Genomic DNA, 16,684 nt, shown 5'->3' on the forward strand with positions numbered 1-16,684 from the left:
ACTATTGGCAGGCTGTACTTGCCAAGGGCTCGGATCGTGTTACTATGCATCTGCGATTTTATGTCTGGCTTACTCTGATTGGATGGTTGCGTTCTTTTCAGCCATGCTAAAGAAGCCGGTGGTGACCGAGGTCCGGACGCCCACCAACACGTGGAGCGGACTTGGCTTCTCGAAATCCATGCCGGCCGAGACCATCAAAGAGCTCCGGCGAGCCAACCACGTGGCCTACAAGCCGACCATGTCTACCACCTACGAGGTTAACCGCCAAGCGTGGCCAGCTTTGGCTGTTACTTGTGTTTATCTGGTGCATTTTGCGTAGCGTGACATTTTGCACTTTACCCCTGATATGTGTTTATTTTATTTATGCAACCAATTAAAGGGAATACATTTCGTTTAAAGGTACAACATTGTATGATGTGTGAAGTGTAATCAAATGACAGCAGAATGAGAGCCTTCAGCAGGTCCTTAAATGTTAATTTGCACACTGACCAACGTTCTGCGGATTTTACACCGAGCCTCTGTTATACGCGGGCTGCCCCCAGACCACTTTGTCAAGGTGTTCTTCATTATTCTAGGGTTCCCCTCTGTCCCTGTCCCGGTCCAACAGCCGCGAGGGCATCTGCAGCGGCAGCGACTCGGACAACTGGAGGGAGAGGAACGGCGGAGGTCTTCCCGGTCCTCCAGAGTTCTCTCCAGCCATCAGTCCCAAGAGGAAGCAAAATAAATCAGGTTCCTCCTCTCCCGCCTCCCTCCCCCCCTTGTTGCCTGCCAGTTTCTCTGCTTGCCGTCTGTGTAAATGTCGCCCTGCTTTCATCATATCTGTCTGGGTGTCGGGCTGCTGATGTCACTCCCGGCGTGTCCTCTGTCTACCTCCCTAAGCGTCTCCTTGCCCGTCTCCTTGACTGCCTCCCTGTCTTATCTCTCTCTCTCTTATATCTCCTTTGCCCGCCTGCCCGTCTGTCTGCCAGCCTGCCCATCACTGTCTGCCTGTCTGCTTATCGGCATCAGCTGAGACAGGCCCCTCCCACCCACTGGTACCGTCATTTCTGAACTGAATTGCCAGGTTTTTCGTGGACCCAGGGGGCCTCATTATGTCTGCTTGCTTTTAACTGGAAACATTTTTTTTATTAATTCACCTCTGAGCCATAAAAGAAACAACGTCAGTAGGTTTTGGCTGATCGACCTTTTCGAGACCCAGTATTATAATGCAGAAATGATCCTGCAGTGGTCTCTTAATAAAAACTCTGCATGTGAAGTTAGCTCTCTCTGGGTGGAACTGCAGGCGGTGCTGAGACTGCTGCAGTCAGCAGACCGAGCTGGAGGAGGATGAAAGTCTGGCGAGCCGATACCTCAGTCCGTGCGGGTGGAGGAGGTCTGAAATACCACAGTCGTAAATCCAACTCTGTACTCGACTATTTTGCCTTACAGTGGAGCACTATCTAAGCAGCAGTAACTACATGGACTGTATATCATCGATGACGGGCAGCAACGGGTGCAACCTCAACATCTCCTTCAAAGGCTCGGACCTCCCCGAACTGTTCAGCAAGCTGGGATTGGGGAAGTACACTGACGTTTTCCAGCAGCAGGAGGTATATTGTCACCAGGGTGGATGGAATCATACTGTATAAGGAGCACAGAGTCTCCCTGCCATATGGAACCTTTATAATGTCGTTCACATCAGCAAGATTCTCATCTGTTATCCCAACAAATGGTGCTACCTGATGGTATCATTTATTAAAAAGTATATTTATGCTTTAAAATAATGAACTGTGAGAAAGGCAACACTTTCGGTCACCATATGTCTCAGTTATGTTTACTGAAGATATTTCCACAGTATGAACTCTAGAGATGAGTTAACCTCTTAACGTCTGATCCTAATTTAAACCTGTCTTGCATACCATGATATATATGCCATATTTCAGGGCTATTCAAATCAGGGTCCTCAGGGCTGAGCACTGTTGATTTTCCAGACTACTTTTATCCATGAGCCAGGTGTGAAGCCACTGTGGCCAATCAGAATTAGTAATTATTTAACTTCCTGGGAGAGCTGAAAACAAGGCCTGGATTTGGAATTGATGACCAGATTTGAAGAGCCCTGATATAGCAAGCAACGTCCTCCATCTTTTGCACACCACGGTGTTCTTTTCAATTGATGCTCTTTTATCAAAGGAAATTCATTTTTGGTGCAGATTGACCTGCAGACGTTCCTCACCTTGACGGACCAGGACCTGAAGGAGCTTGGCATTACTACATTCGGAGCCCGGAGGAAGATGCTCTTGGCCATCTCAGGTGACTCCCTCCCAGCTATCCCAGTCACTTAGCCTACCCTGCTGTCTTTGATGTTGGCTGATCTGGGTCACATGATACTCTGCTACTGCCAGACAAGAAGTGAGCCAGTATGAAAACAGCTTAAGCTGTCATCATCCTATGGTGGAATAGGGTGCCTGACTGTCCTTGTCGTGGGTTGTGCTTCCTGATCCTCATCCAGCAATGTAAGCTCCTGCAGTTTCCATGGTTTTTCACCGCACAGAGCTGTTTGCCATAGCTCCATCGCGTGACCGAATAGACGTCGAGTTCACAAGCACCTTTTAAAAGCTTCTGTCCGCTGTGCTCCCTCCAGAATCATTTACGCAAATCTACATAGCTCTCTAACCAGCATCTTTGGGAATTCAGAAACTACGCTTGCAGGTTAACTCGGGTCTCATTTTTGTGTGTGTGTGTGTGTGTGTGTGTGTGTTGTTTTAAGTGTGCTACTGGTCTCTGTTTGCATTTTCGGCGAACAAATGTTCCGCATGCACTGCACTCTGCAGACACCATGGGGTTTAAGGGCAGTTTTCTGCATGCCGGAAACGGATGAGACCACATGTTTATTCCTGTAGCACACTTATCTCCTGTAATCTCTACAGATGGAATCTGGACCTCCAAAATCGGAATACCATCCCCCACCCCACCGTCTTCATAAAAACACACAGAAATGTCCACCCCGCTTAATTCAAATCTGCTTTCTGTACTTTTTCCAAAAAGTAGACTTTAATAAACACAGGACTGCCCTTCTCAAATGCAAACCCCTTTAAAAGTCTAATAGAATCTCATATCGTATTTATTCTGGCAAGGCTTGAAGCTCATGCTTAAGACCTGCCAGAAGAAAGATATAGACATCCTGTGATTAATACTGGAGGGATTATAATACATTTTCTCATGGTTTTTAGCGGGCTGCGCATTGAGTTTCCAGTTCATTTTGTTCCACTTGCCCACAGTCACTTATGCTCACTGATGGATGGCTCATCAGTAGCTTCCGAGAAATTCCTTTGGAACGTCTGTCAGTTGTCAAGCAAAGGTGCTCAGTGATGTCAACAAACTTAGAACTGGGGTTATAGAAGACCGAGACAAGACTATATGGGAGTTTATCAATAGCAAGAACACAAGGAACATATGTTCTTGGCAAGAGCGTTCTTGCTAACTTGCATCCCAAGAACGAACTTGGGATGAAATGAATCATGGGATTGTTCTCGCTGGCGAAGATGCAACCGGTGCAGCCTTGATATTTTGGCCTGCGCAAGAAAGACATTCGGGATTTTTTATTTTTTTTTACTGTCCTCTGTACTTCTGTTCTTGAGTACTGGCAATGGAAGATGACGACAAACAAGTAGGCGAGAATACAAGAATGGTCTAGTATGCATATTGATAAACATCCGATATCTTGCTGTTTAAGAATTCATGGTAAAGCTATGAGGGAGATAAGATTATTAAAAAATTGCTGTCTTATTTTTTATTTTTTAGAACTGAATAAGAACAGAAGAAAACTTTTCGAGCCGCCAAACATCCGTTCCTCCTTCCTGGAGGGCGGAGCCAGCGGGCGTCTGCCTCGCCAGTACCACTCGGACATTGCCAGCGTGAGCGGCCGGTGGTAGGTCCCCGGGCGGGGAACGGGGTGTAGGGAGGGTGGAAGGAAGGATGCAGAGGTCCTTCTCCTCCTGAGGCCCCCCGAGGACAACCCCTGCCTGTATCAGAAACCACTCGCTCAGAGTCAGGAACACGTGGACCAAAGCCAAAAGTGCCAAACAGAAAAGTGGCAGCGCCTAAGCCTGTCATTCATGAAAAAAGACCATGGTACCCTGTCTGAGACTGTCCCTCGTCTACAGAAGCTTCAGCTGTTGTGAAGGAATAAAAGAATCCATGCACTGTCGTATCTTTGAAGGAATAGGCAGATTGCTTAGTGAAAAATCTTTTTGATACTATTTATGTGTAATCTTAGTTTGTTGTCGTATCATTCCTGTGCACTTTAAGAATGCTATATTCTTTTGCCTGTGGATGCATATTTTTGTAATCTGCATACCTATGTACATGTATACATTCAGCACTTACTTGGGTACCAAGCCAAAATGTAAGCACATTGTGTGGTTAAAAGGTGAAGATGAAGATGATGATGATGATGAGTGGGGTGAAGCAGCATCACGACCAGGTGAGCAGGGACATGATTATATGAGCGAATTGTTTCCCGTGGTTCGTGGAACTGCCCCGATGTTTGGTCCTTCGCTTACGTCACGTGTGCTGCATCGTATGCTCTCCATGTATAATTTTAAAAGCCTAATCTTATTTTCTCCCTATTTTTTTAACCTCAGTGTAACCTCCGTTCATTTTTATTAATGTTTTCATTCTTTTGGTTCCACTTGTGTCCTTTAATAATTGCAGCAGGCAGATTTCTTAAAATCCAGTAAAGTGCTGGATTTTGAAGGGGGGGGGGGGGGTGTGACCCACACCCTGACTCATCCCCTGTTTCTGGGGTCTGACCAGCATTACTGCAGCCCTCTGACTCACACACACACACACACACACACACACTTCTTTTGTGGTTTACGTAGATGGACTGGAATTCTGTTTCCTGGGGGAAAATAAAATAGGGCCAAAAGTTTTTCTCCTGAAGGGTTTTCGTTGCCTTGTGTTGTGCAAACCTCTTCGCCTCGTTGTTGGGTTTTTTTTGTGTTACTTTTTTTTCCCATGACACAGTCTTCCAGCTGAGTGTGAAAACTGCGTTTAACAGTGCCCCCCAGAGAGCCACAAGCTCAGTGCGCCGGTTAAACGCGACGCATGCAGATCGACTGAAAAAGCACCATGTGCTTCTCCCCGGGGAAAGAAACTAAACAAATTTACAACTGATACATTTACGAAGGATGTTGATATTAAACTGTGAAAAATACTAACGGGCTATTTTCCAGTTGAAGGCCACGGAGTGTGTATTTTTGATAATTGTAGCTTTCTCAGAGGCAGACATCAGAGGAAAAGTAAACTTTGTTGCAGTCAAAAAGGGGTTACATTTTTAGTTTTATGTAAACTATTCAAGAACTGATACTTGCTACTAGCATATGCAATATTCCTGTACATGTAGTATAACCATGTGTATATTATTAAAATGTTGAATTTGTCCTTTTTGTGTAAGAGGTACGTACAGTTTTGTAATAATTGCACAACAAAGGAAGAATGACATATTAGCATTATTTTTTTTTTCTAGTTTTGTTATTCAGTTTGAAAGGACAGATAGTCTGCCGTAAATGGTCCGATTTTTCTCTCATAAGTGGTCTTTGCTGGTACTCCCGTTTTATATTTGTTGTTTGTGATGAAGGGCATCGGACAGCGTCATAAATAAAACCAGTTGCAACAGATCCTCCCCACGGTGTGTGGGGCCCAGGACACATCAATGGACTATGCAAAAAAATAAATGCAACCGTACCACGCAATTTAATGTAAAAGTCTACAATAAGATACATTTACATGTCTTGGGAACATCGACTCCAAAATTCATTAATACTTTTCTCCTGCGGCATTTCCGCAGCTTTTGTTCGACCTTTAAAATGGTCTATCGAGTACGAAAATTGTCCACGTTCCACCGTTTATGAACGGGGGAGCTGTGATTTCTTTCGTACGCTTCATGATTCCCAGGAAGAAGAAAGAGAGGAAAAGAAAAAACTTTTAAGTCTTTTTTTAGACATGGCCTTTTGTCACGCCTAGCAGTATTGTCAGCAGGTTAGATGCAACCGACAAAGGACTTCCTGTTCACAAAGGGACAGGTTGAGGTACAGTACAGGGCTGTAGAAAAGGAAACACTGGAAATGACAAATTCCTATGTTGACTAAATGGAATATGGCAACGTTACTTCTCATTATTGCCTTTGAAAATTGATTATGCACAATAAAGTGTCGGAATCAGTAGCAAAGCAAGCATTAGCTGGCCAGTGCCTTATGGATGATTTTTTAAAAGATATCTGTATATGTAACACAGAAAAAAAGCTGTATTTTGTGGTGTCTGTGCTTTTAAAATGAAGACGACATTTTGTGTAATAAGCAAAAATCTGTTTAATGCATTCTATACCAATCGGAGGCCTTGTTACAAAATAATAAATATATGTAAACACTAGACCCCGCTCTCCCTTGTCCTGCTGTGTCTATTCCTTACATGTCTGTTGACTTCCCAGAATGCACTGGATTGGTTCTCTGTGGTAGCCTCATTACTGGAAATGTGCTGTGCTTTTTCATACTGTTTATTACGGCCTATATTACACAGGAAGTGGTATTTTTCCTTAAATATGTATGTGAACCTAACAATCAAAAGAGAAAAAATAATCAGCTTTCCCCCCCAACCGTGTATTATTTTAGACGTAGCTAATTTTACACACCACTCAATCATACATCTTCAGAAAGTGAGACGAAGTCAATCCTTAACAATAAAGTTTTGCATTACAAACCTGACCCCGTAATCGTTGTTCCACCTGCTTGCCACTGTGAGTTTGAACAGCCTGTTGGAATCATCTGAAGATGGTTTTGCAGCACTGGGTCAGGGAGCAGAGGACAGGGTGGATCTTGAGTGCTTTCTGTAAAGACTGAAATTGAAAATACTGAAGTTAATTGATCACGTAAGAGTTTTTTTTTTTTTACAGTGTAAAATATAAATGTCACAGGAAATCATTTATTTCTGCCAAGGCTATGATTACACACAAGGACGTCTATCTATCCTTACAAAAATTAACCATGGTTTTACTATGATTAAATAACCATGGTTTACAATGGTTTGTCATTTTTCATGGTTTTTTGGGTAACTATGGAAACCATGACTATGGTTTTATCATGGTTTCGCTACAGTTAAACCCTAGTATAATCTTGGTCATAAACCATGGTCTTTCCAAACCATGGTAGTACTATGGTTAGTACCAAAGTACCATGAGGTACCATAGTAAAACTATGGTTACTGCATAAAAACCATAGGAAACCATAGTGAATTTTCATAAGGGTAGTATAATAGATTTATCTCAAAATATATTGTTTGTACATTTTTCCTTACAGAAACTGCTGAGCAATTCAGTCACTTGAGTTAAAATAACTTTCTGTGGATGCTGAGGAACTAATATGAAGGTTATAAAATGTTTTTCTTTGCGCTTGTGAAATTTTATCAGTTTGACTATCATTCTGTAGAAGCATCGGGACATTGCGTGTTGGTAAAATAAAAACACTTGGGTAATTCAGAATAATCACTTGAAATGTAAGTCCAAAGCCGACATGTCCGCTAATCTTGGGTTTCTCAAATTCTCAAAGCCCCGGCAAAGGAATCCACTGGAACTGTTTTTGGAGAGTTGCATTTCATCATTATATTTTACTGAATTTTGGGATTAAAATCAGAAAATGGCAGCCTCCCTTAAATGTATTTTAGGCTTAAATGAGATTAACTGGAATTCTAGCCTAAATGAATATTACATAACATGGATAATATACATTTTAGAGTTTCCATATTACTCGTGTTTTTCATGGTTATCTTCATTTATTTGATGAATCATAGTAGTTTTGAGTAAGATACTTCTTTTGAAATATGGACCATTTTTGCGCGTGTGTGTATGTGTCCTCCCTGCAATTTACTGGCATCCCATCCAGGATGCTCACCTTCCCTGTGCCCCATGCCGAGATGCTAAACTCCTCTCCATGACCCTGTACTAAATAAGTGGATGGCTGGATGGATGGCTGGATGGATGGATAATTCACTGAGAAGCAGTCTTGTAAGGAGGCTGGCAAGACAACCCTCTAGCAATGCTAGAGGTGAAAAAGAAAATACAAAACTTATTGAAAATCTACATTCAGTTAAAATAAAATAAAAAAAAAACAGAAAAAAGTACAGTGGCATGCCTACTTTTCACAATCAGTAACAGTAAGTAGTTAATAGAGGCATTTTTTTGTTTGTTTGTGTGACGGATTATTAGGCATAGTTTTGCCCATCAACGAATAACCAATCAAAAAAAATTATTAAAAATACCTTTCCAGATAAGAAGTACTTTTTTTGGTATGTGTACCGATAACTGACAGAATCGTATCTTGTATTTTATATTATATGCTGTTTATGTCATACCTCCAAATCATACTGAACAACAATTTTTTTCAGTTCCTTTTGGTTTTTTGATTTGTTTACTGTGTAAAGGCTGAAACATTCAAGCTTTTTTCCACAAAATCTTTCCAAGCTTATATGTCTGTTTTCCTGGGTTGTATAGATTGAAAATGAGGTTCTTTGACCAGCGTTGTGGCTTGCGGTGAATGCTGAAAAAAATATTTTAAAGAATGCAATAAGTTACATTTTTCCTGTTTTATTTTTCCCCTCATGAGCCCCTGCCTCTTTCGAGTTTTTGTAGAACTGCCACATTTTCAGGCCTAGAGGCGCTTAGACCTGGAACGCACCATATGGCCTGCAAGGTCAATGCTCTGAGCCGAATGCTTTGGTAGAAACTTAAGATTGAGTCCGGGGAAGTCTGGGACATGATTTGAATGGTTATAGCCCCTAATTGTTGGGAAGCTAACAGTCTATGCGTCGAGAAAGTCTGAAATATGTATTTCCCTGCTTTTTGTTGAATCTGTTTGGCATTATGAAACAACCGGCTCAGTCTAACGAAAACAGCTGATTTATTGAGTGCGGGAATTCGGTTTTATTCCTGTGTCTTCATGCAGAGGAAACCAGCCTCTTGCCAATAACCATTTAAACTGTTGAACTTTCCTATGAATAAATGAGCTGTGTTACTGTCTCAACCAGAAGTTTTATTATTTTAGGGTAATAATTATACCTACAGTCATTTTGGCCACCTTGACCCTATGCTGGGTAAGTGGTTATGGAAAATTGATGGATGGACAGTTAATGCAACAGTGTAAATCAACCTGCTAGTATAGCTCCATTTGCAGGTCACCAAGGGGTTTGGGGTGGTGCTTATTTCATTCGTCAGTAAATTTGTGGACCCAAAGGGTAGGGGAAAACTGCCCGATCCATTCAGAGGGGTGGGGAACCTGTTCCATGGAGGGCCAGTAACAGTGGGTCTCCAGGATTGGAGTTGAGAACCACTGTTTTCTTATTGGCTGATGGAGAGGCCATCCCAAAAACCTGCACCCACACCGGCCCTCCATGGAACAGGTTCCCCACCCCTGGTGTAAAGTATTGTTTAACTCAATTACATCATAGCCGGATCTTGACTGAATCGTGTGCCGTGCTCTCATGCTGGCTTACACTGTTCAAACCAATGGTGATAAACTTTATTCATTGTGCTGGGCTATCATCGCGTGCCGTGATTGGTAGAAAAGCACAGGAAAGCCAGGGCTCATCAGAGAAGCAGCGTACCCTTCTCTGTGACGACTGCTATTTTGGAGAGATCCTCATTGAGGCTTACAGAGCAACCACCCCATCCAGCTGGCTCATTTTTGTCATTTATACCTATGTTTCATGTTGGACTTGCTACAGGTGTTCACAAGAGCATCTCATTGCTCCTTTTTAAGATGGGATTTCCCCTACGGATGAGGGACAACAGTGTGAATTGTACCCCCTCACTGTCTCTGAACCGTCCACATGGGATCAGTGGACATCTCCATAAAAATAGCTGTGTATTTTTACTGGTGGCATCACAGCTGGGACTTACCAGCATCCTAGCACCTCTTGATCACTAGAACCTATTCAAGGCTTCCCAGCATGCTGCTGTTCATGTGATTTGGGAAATGTATAAAAAAAAACATGGGTCATATGAGCACATGTTCCTCACAAGAATATGTTGTTCAGTTTTATGCCAGATTGATATGAACCTGATACACCCACCAAAGGATTAGCCTTAGAAGACAGAACAGCCATCTAAAGCTAAATGAAGGGGAGATGTAATCTTCCTTTTTGGTTTATAGATAGCATTGAGCTGACATTGCTTAGTCAATGGGAAGTGGATTTGTCACCTGAGACTGCTGGTGACTCTGGGCCTCATTGTACCTTCCCAATAGACCAAGATGGTAGGCACCTTGATCAAAACTGCACTGAGCCAAGGGAAATATACAGGATGACCATCCCCTTCCTAAATAAGAAGAATCTGACAGCAAAAAAAAGCACAAAAATACTGTGTTCACTTCATAGCTCAAGGGTAGACTTTCCACTTCTAAATACTGACTTAATATACAGACAGAAGTAAATAGATACAGAGTTATGTAGTATGTTACTCGAGTCTCTGACTCGTGAGATACAATTGTGTACAGCAAGACATTCTTTTCCCATAAAACCACATACCAGACCTAAAAGTACCTCCATACACTAACAAAAGAGCTTTAACTCATTCATGCCATATTAGCCTCATTAACACCTTTAAACCATTTAACCACAGAGCTTTACTATGTTCAAAAATGTATTACTTTTACCTATCCATTCTCTAACCAACTAACTAAAACATACAAGTAAAAGGAGTAAAATTACTGCAATGACATCACATTTTCAAATTAAAGATATCAAATATAAAATGTGTATATTTTATACCCTAATATACAGCTCTGGGAAAAAATTAAGAGACCACAGCAACATTTTTAATTTTAATACAGTAATTTCTCAATTTATGGGTGTGCATCTGTGTAAAATATACATTTCTCTATAAACTCCAGCCTGGCTCTTCCCTGCATCTCATTAATGAAGGGCTTCTTCCTTGCTTTATGGGTCTTCAGTCCTGCTTCTAGGAGCCTGTTATGAACTGTCCTAGCAGTGCATTTCACACCACTTAATGTTTCCCATTGTTTTTGAAGGTCACTTGATGTCATCCTCCAATTCATGAGACACTATTGGGTAAGTTAATGGTCATCTCTGGCACTAGAAAAGTTCCTTCTGCCCTCTACAAAATATGGACTGGTCTCTTATTTTTTCCCAGAGCTATATATGATCAATAGATAATAAAATACTGTAAATTCTGTGTACCATGTTCATGTTGTAGTAAACTACCAAAAGATTAACTGAACATTTCGGTTAATTAATCTTTTACATTTTGGCTTCTGTAATACGTATAGTTGGAGGTGGATGTCTTTCACTGTGACTGTAATCCAGCTCACAGGAAACATGCTGTGAATAAATGATTTGAGAAACACGGAGAAAGAGTCGGTTGAAAACAACTTAGTAATTTCCGACAAATCTGCACTGTTTCGCTCCTCTAAACAGAACAGCATCCTCTGACATTTTCTTTTGGCCAGAGCCAAGAGATGGACAAAAATGTTCATAATCCAGAGGAAACAAGCAGTCAATTAATGGTTTGTGGAACATGAGGACACAGTTATCCGTCTTTCATGGCTGTTCCAAACACCAGACCCAAAACCCAAACCTATTTGGTATGAATTCCTTGTGGGAGAGTGCCACTATAGATTCCCATAGAATTCAGATTGCTGATCCCAAGCTTCATTGTATTAATCATATCCTTGCCACAAATACTGGCTAAGGACACTCATTTTTAATGGAATTGCCGTCACTCTGAATGCCACAATGTATAGTGTGAGAAACCCCCTGGAAGTAAGACATTAAAGCAGCCACCTTGCCTGTTCTGGAAAGTCCACATAGACATTATAATATGATAAATTCATCTATTGGATATGTTCCCAAGGTTCAAAGCAATCGCAATATAACCTGCATTCAAGCATCTGCATACAAATAATCCAATTTATTTACAATTAAACATTTTTGGGCTCAGACAGCAACTAGCAGTTAAACTAGAGTAATAATAGCTTCTTTCTCTCTTCTGACTAGAATTCAGACACTTTCTGTTGCATATTTGAGTAAAAACCAAACAATTTATTCTATTGTTTGATAATAATGCTAAAATGAATTTCGATCACAGTAATATTTGTGTATTAAGCAGTGAGTTCTGTCACACTGATACTTGCCTTTATTTATTCAAAAGATGTGTTTTTCCTAAACAATATACAAGTGAGGAAAGTTCAAGGGCTCCTTTAACTGCCATTCACTGGCACGAATACCTAACCTGTGCAGCTACACAACCTACCAACTCATCAATGTCATTTTGCTTACTGACAATGCCACTCCTTGCATATTCTTCGGCCCAAATGTTTTTTTTTTTAATTATACTACCATATATCACTGTTGCTATTCCTTGTTGGGCTTGTTAGCTTTACTTTTGTGTAACCAATTTATCAACAAAATACTTGTCCATTTTTCTGCTTTCCCTTCTGCTTCCCGCTTGGGGCTATCTGGCCCTGAGCTAACAAATCATCAAATGGACCAGGAGGCTCAGCTTGCTGTAAGGTCTAAAGAAAGGAACAACATATTGATCTGCTGTACTGATACATTCATCTGCATTGGGCTCACAGACCCCTGCTTCCAGACACTGGGTCACCGTGATTATTCACCCCCCCCCCCCTGCCTCCAGTGATGCTGTCGGCCATACTTTGTATATATTATTTGTATAAAGGTGCTTTTTGTTTGTGCTTGTATACACACTCATTGTTATCTGTGCTCTTTAAATACAATCAACCAATATATATTTTTTCCTTTTTCTATTAGCATTTTTTTTGTTATTGTTTTTTTTTATTTTTTTTATTCCCTCTGTTGTGAATCACTGCTATGTGTTTTGTAGCAACTTTCTGGTAAAAATGCGGCATAAAAATATTTGATTGATCAGTTCTATTACGGTTTCCATTTTGTTTTCGCGTAGACGATGATGCAATTCTTTGTTTTGTTTGTAAATGTCACTAGGGGGCACTAAAACACAAATGCAACCACCGTGTTGCCTTAAATATTTATGGTCGCTTTCTGTCTAAGCTTATAAATTATTTAGTATTCCTTCAAGTTTATTAATAGAATGCTCATTCAGTAAAGAATTTCAGATAGGAAGGTTGTTGGTGTCACCCTGACATCTCAGAAAAAAAAACCGCGTATACGGTGTGCTTTGATACGGCCTCCTGGTGATTGGACAGATTATGTAAACTGCCAATGATTTTTATTGCGCCAGCTAAAGTATATTCTTAATTTCACTGTATTTTTCGACATGACGTTTTTAATTACTGCCCATTTTAAGTAATCACAGTACAAAAAAAATCTACTGGAAAAAAACACAATTTATTAACCAGAAACTTCACAAAATGCTAAATTTCCAGTTGTTTCATAAACTCCCATGATAACATGTTAATTATATCCCACTTAATTTATTCTGAGATATAAATTGGCTCTACAAACCAATCAGTGAATACTTTCTATAGTAGCCTAATACACTTCTCTGTACATCAACCAGCTCGGACTTTCTGTGGTAATTACCTGTTGAACAACTTGTAATATTTCATACCGTGTCATGTGGTATTAAATACCATTCACTGCCTTAAATGCAGACTTTGCCAACTCTCAGGCATCTGGCGTGACACTCACGATTTCAGAGTCTCGCTCACGCAAGAAATCTTACGGCAACTCTATAATATTCCATTATAAATGTAAAATTAGCAACATCAAAGGCATTGGGGTAGTCTGCAAACCCTATTTACAAGGTAATAAAACTGAATACATACATGAATATGTGTGCAGACTTGTCTCGAATTGAAACTCTCACGCTAGACACCTGACCAAAGTTGACAGGTGAAATGAAAATTTGACTTTATCTCGACATGGCTGAAAAAGGAGAGTTTGGTACATGGAAATGACATACAGTAAAATCCAGTTATAACGGACTTCAAGGGATCTGGCAAAACAGTCCGTTATATCCAGAGTTGCTGTGCAGAACACAACTACAGGACACCATTTACTCATGCCACACCCCAGCAGACACACTTTTGGTACAGATTATTATATTGTACATGTAGTAATCTAACTTTACCTGACCAGATGCGTGACTATTAATAATCCCGAATACGTATCTGCGCTGGATATCACCGGTGTCCTGTCATAACATCCTACCTATCCAGACGTGCTATCGAGCCTTTCTGCGCATGTGCAGTTCCACCATTTTGAGATTATGTTTTAGGGGTTGGGGTTAGGATAAAGGTTTTAGGGGTTTTTGGGGGGTTAGGGTAAGGGTTAGGGCTATCGATTATCAGTATGGTAGGATGTTTTGATAAAGTAGGACGTTTTGTCAGAACACCGGGACCAGTGGACCTCATCCATTATAGACGATATTCCGTTATAAGCGAGTCCACTATAACGGGATTTTACTGTACCGCGAATGTCAAACACTGTTGTTCCCTCAAATACAAGTTACTGAATATGTAAAAGAAAAACGTAAAACAGGTGATTTTGAAATTCCTAGACTGTTAGGTCACAGCCTTAACCATGCCCTCAAAGTAACGTATGCCAGCCCACTTTCAAGATCAACGGATATGCGCATTCGGACTTAAATGGTTCTGCAGGTTTTATGAAGAACGAAGCGGAGGACAACACTGAAAGTGGCGGGCTGTGCGCGTAAGTGTGCCGTTCGAGGCTGTGACTGTCGTACCCTTCCTAAGGAACCGAAATATCAACAGGCATGGGTGATGTTTAACAGGTAAGTCAGGGTACGTTTGCCAAAAGCTCCCGTTAGCAACTTACGTAGATAGTTGGAACCGTTCAGTTGAATGGTTCTAACTGTGAACTGTAAGTTGCTAACGTTGCTAGCAACTATGCTTTTGGGAAAACGTACCTAGCTATAGTTTAGCAGGTGTAGTAAACATTACGAGGTCTGTGATACTGACATTGGTAAGATGCTTCTGTACTTCCCGTAACTTACTTTTCGTTAGCTACACAAATATCTAATCGATACTGCAGTAAGACAAAAAAATAAAAATAGAGCTCCGAATTCACTACTAACAACACATTTACAAGCTGCTCAACTGGCTGTTTCGAGTTCTTGATAAAGCTTGCGTGAAGTAGTTCGCATCCTAAAATCATTTGTTGCGTGAGATTAAAAATAATTTGCGTTCTTGTTACAATGCTGAAAGCAAAGTATTGATTGTGCTAACGTGGCTAGGGTGAAGTGTAACTATTAGTTATGTGTGGCAAATTGTTCCAGGAAACATTACATGACAAAACTTACCACTCCGAGACATTCATTTGCAATTTCCGAGCAACCGGCTTCTCCTCAACATCTAATTCCTCCTCTGATACAAGTTCAAACAAATATGGTTGGATGCCTAAATGCTCTGTTTTATCTCACCTGTAGATCTATGTCGGATCTGTGTGAGCCATCGCAGTACCTCACAGTAAATCAGCCAATCAGAGCACAGCTCTGAACATATTAATGAATCTGCCAAATAAGGGAAAACAGCCAGTGTCATCCTAGGGCCAAATTACACCATTGTAAATGGACAATTTGGAAAAGCAATGCATTCTGTGGCACCTTTAAGGCACCTATTTTCTAGAATGGTCTGAAAAGAGGACCCATTGCACCTTTAATGAGAATATGGCTTTCCTCATAACAAAGGGCACCATGCCATCTGTAACAGCGGCAGCTTGTTGATTTTGCAGATGAACTCCAAGCTCTAAATGTCTTACGTGAGATCTTTTCATGTCATGAAGCACAATTTCACAAACGCTTCTATGACAGCAGCACGGCGTTGGACCATGGCATCATGCTGAGCAGCAGGGGCCCAGAGCGCCTATTTCCCATTTGTTTATGTTTGCGTTGCTCTGCTAATATGAGCGCTGGCCAAATATGCAGTGTGACTGGCGAAGTATGAATCATTCCTGATCAAGGAAACGTAAAAACAGCTGTGAGCCACGTGGGCTCTATAAGCAGAATTTTATCAAGTTTTGTCTCACAAAATCGCAGTGTCAGGGGTCATGTGATGAGCCTTTCTAGTTAAGTTACTGTACCTCTCTTTTGGATGGCAGAATTTCGCCGTCGGAAATGTAACATTTTCACCTAGATATCTCTGCAGATGTATTGTTTCAGCCTAGTTTAAAACAATGGTACAGGAAGACCAAGTTCAACAGGCATTCCTGGTGCTAAGCAAGACTTCTTTACTATGATTTAGCTTCTTCCCTAATAATAAAAGTTAATAGTAGACGTAATTCAACTCCAGATGCAATACAACCCAATAACCAGACCCAAATTAAGGGGGGGCGGGGGGCTGAGCTAAAGTCATTGTTGGAGCCCTATGTACAGCATCATATAATACTGTAACAACCAGGAAAATATTATGGGTCCCCTACAACTCAGGACCTTGGGCTGCAGCCCAGGTTAGCCCAAATTCAGCCTTACCAACAACACTTCAAAAATCCCGCCAGTGTCCACGCAACACCTCAGACTCAGACTCAGACACAACCAATCCAATGAGAGAAATCAAACCAGTGAACTAGACAAATAAGGAGGTAGAGGTGGATAGTTCAGGTCCAGAAAATAAAAATTCAGACAAAGATTTTGTTTCAACCAACCACTTGAGTATAAAGAGTCATAGTTGTAGAGTACTGA

The 16,684-nt window shown here is 41.1% G+C and overlaps 2 protein-coding genes and 1 long non-coding RNA gene across 4 annotated transcripts in view; 2 read left to right on the top strand and 1 right to left on the bottom strand.

Moving 5' to 3' along the window:
- LOC111853646 (protein bicaudal C homolog 1) overlaps positions 1–6,411 on the top strand; it is a 63,850-nt gene extending 57,439 nt beyond the window's left edge. For both annotated transcript variants that reach the window (XM_023830789.2, XM_072703893.1), the window contains exons 17-21: positions 102–256; positions 576–729; positions 1,429–1,589; positions 2,190–2,289; positions 3,781–6,411. In XM_023830789.2, the coding sequence (XP_023686557.1) occupies positions 102–256; positions 576–729; positions 1,429–1,589; positions 2,190–2,289; positions 3,781–3,911 (701 nt within the window). In that variant the 3' untranslated portion in view covers positions 3,912–6,411. The remainder of the gene's footprint in view (positions 1–101; positions 257–575; positions 730–1,428; positions 1,590–2,189; positions 2,290–3,780) is intronic.
- A 45-nt stretch (positions 6,412–6,456) lies between these two features.
- Positions 6,457–15,440, bottom strand: LOC111853650 (uncharacterized). Its single transcript, XR_002840496.2, has 3 exons — positions 15,308–15,440; positions 6,740–6,874; positions 6,457–6,592 (listed from the first exon to the last, which is right to left on the bottom strand). It is a non-coding gene; the product is annotated as an uncharacterized lncRNA (long non-coding RNA).
- Positions 14,616–16,684, top strand: part of phyhiplb (phytanoyl-CoA 2-hydroxylase interacting protein-like b) — a 33,731-nt gene continuing 31,662 nt past the window's right edge. Inside the window, exon 1 of the mRNA XM_072703896.1 lies at positions 14,616–14,697. The gene's annotated coding sequence lies outside the window, so the exon portion shown is untranslated. The remainder of the gene's footprint in view (positions 14,698–16,684) is intronic.

The sequence above is a fragment of the Paramormyrops kingsleyae genome, chromosome 20 (genome assembly GCF_048594095.1).
Source record: "Paramormyrops kingsleyae isolate MSU_618 chromosome 20, PKINGS_0.4, whole genome shotgun sequence".
Lineage (NCBI taxonomy): Eukaryota > Metazoa > Chordata > Actinopteri > Osteoglossiformes > Mormyridae > Paramormyrops > Paramormyrops kingsleyae.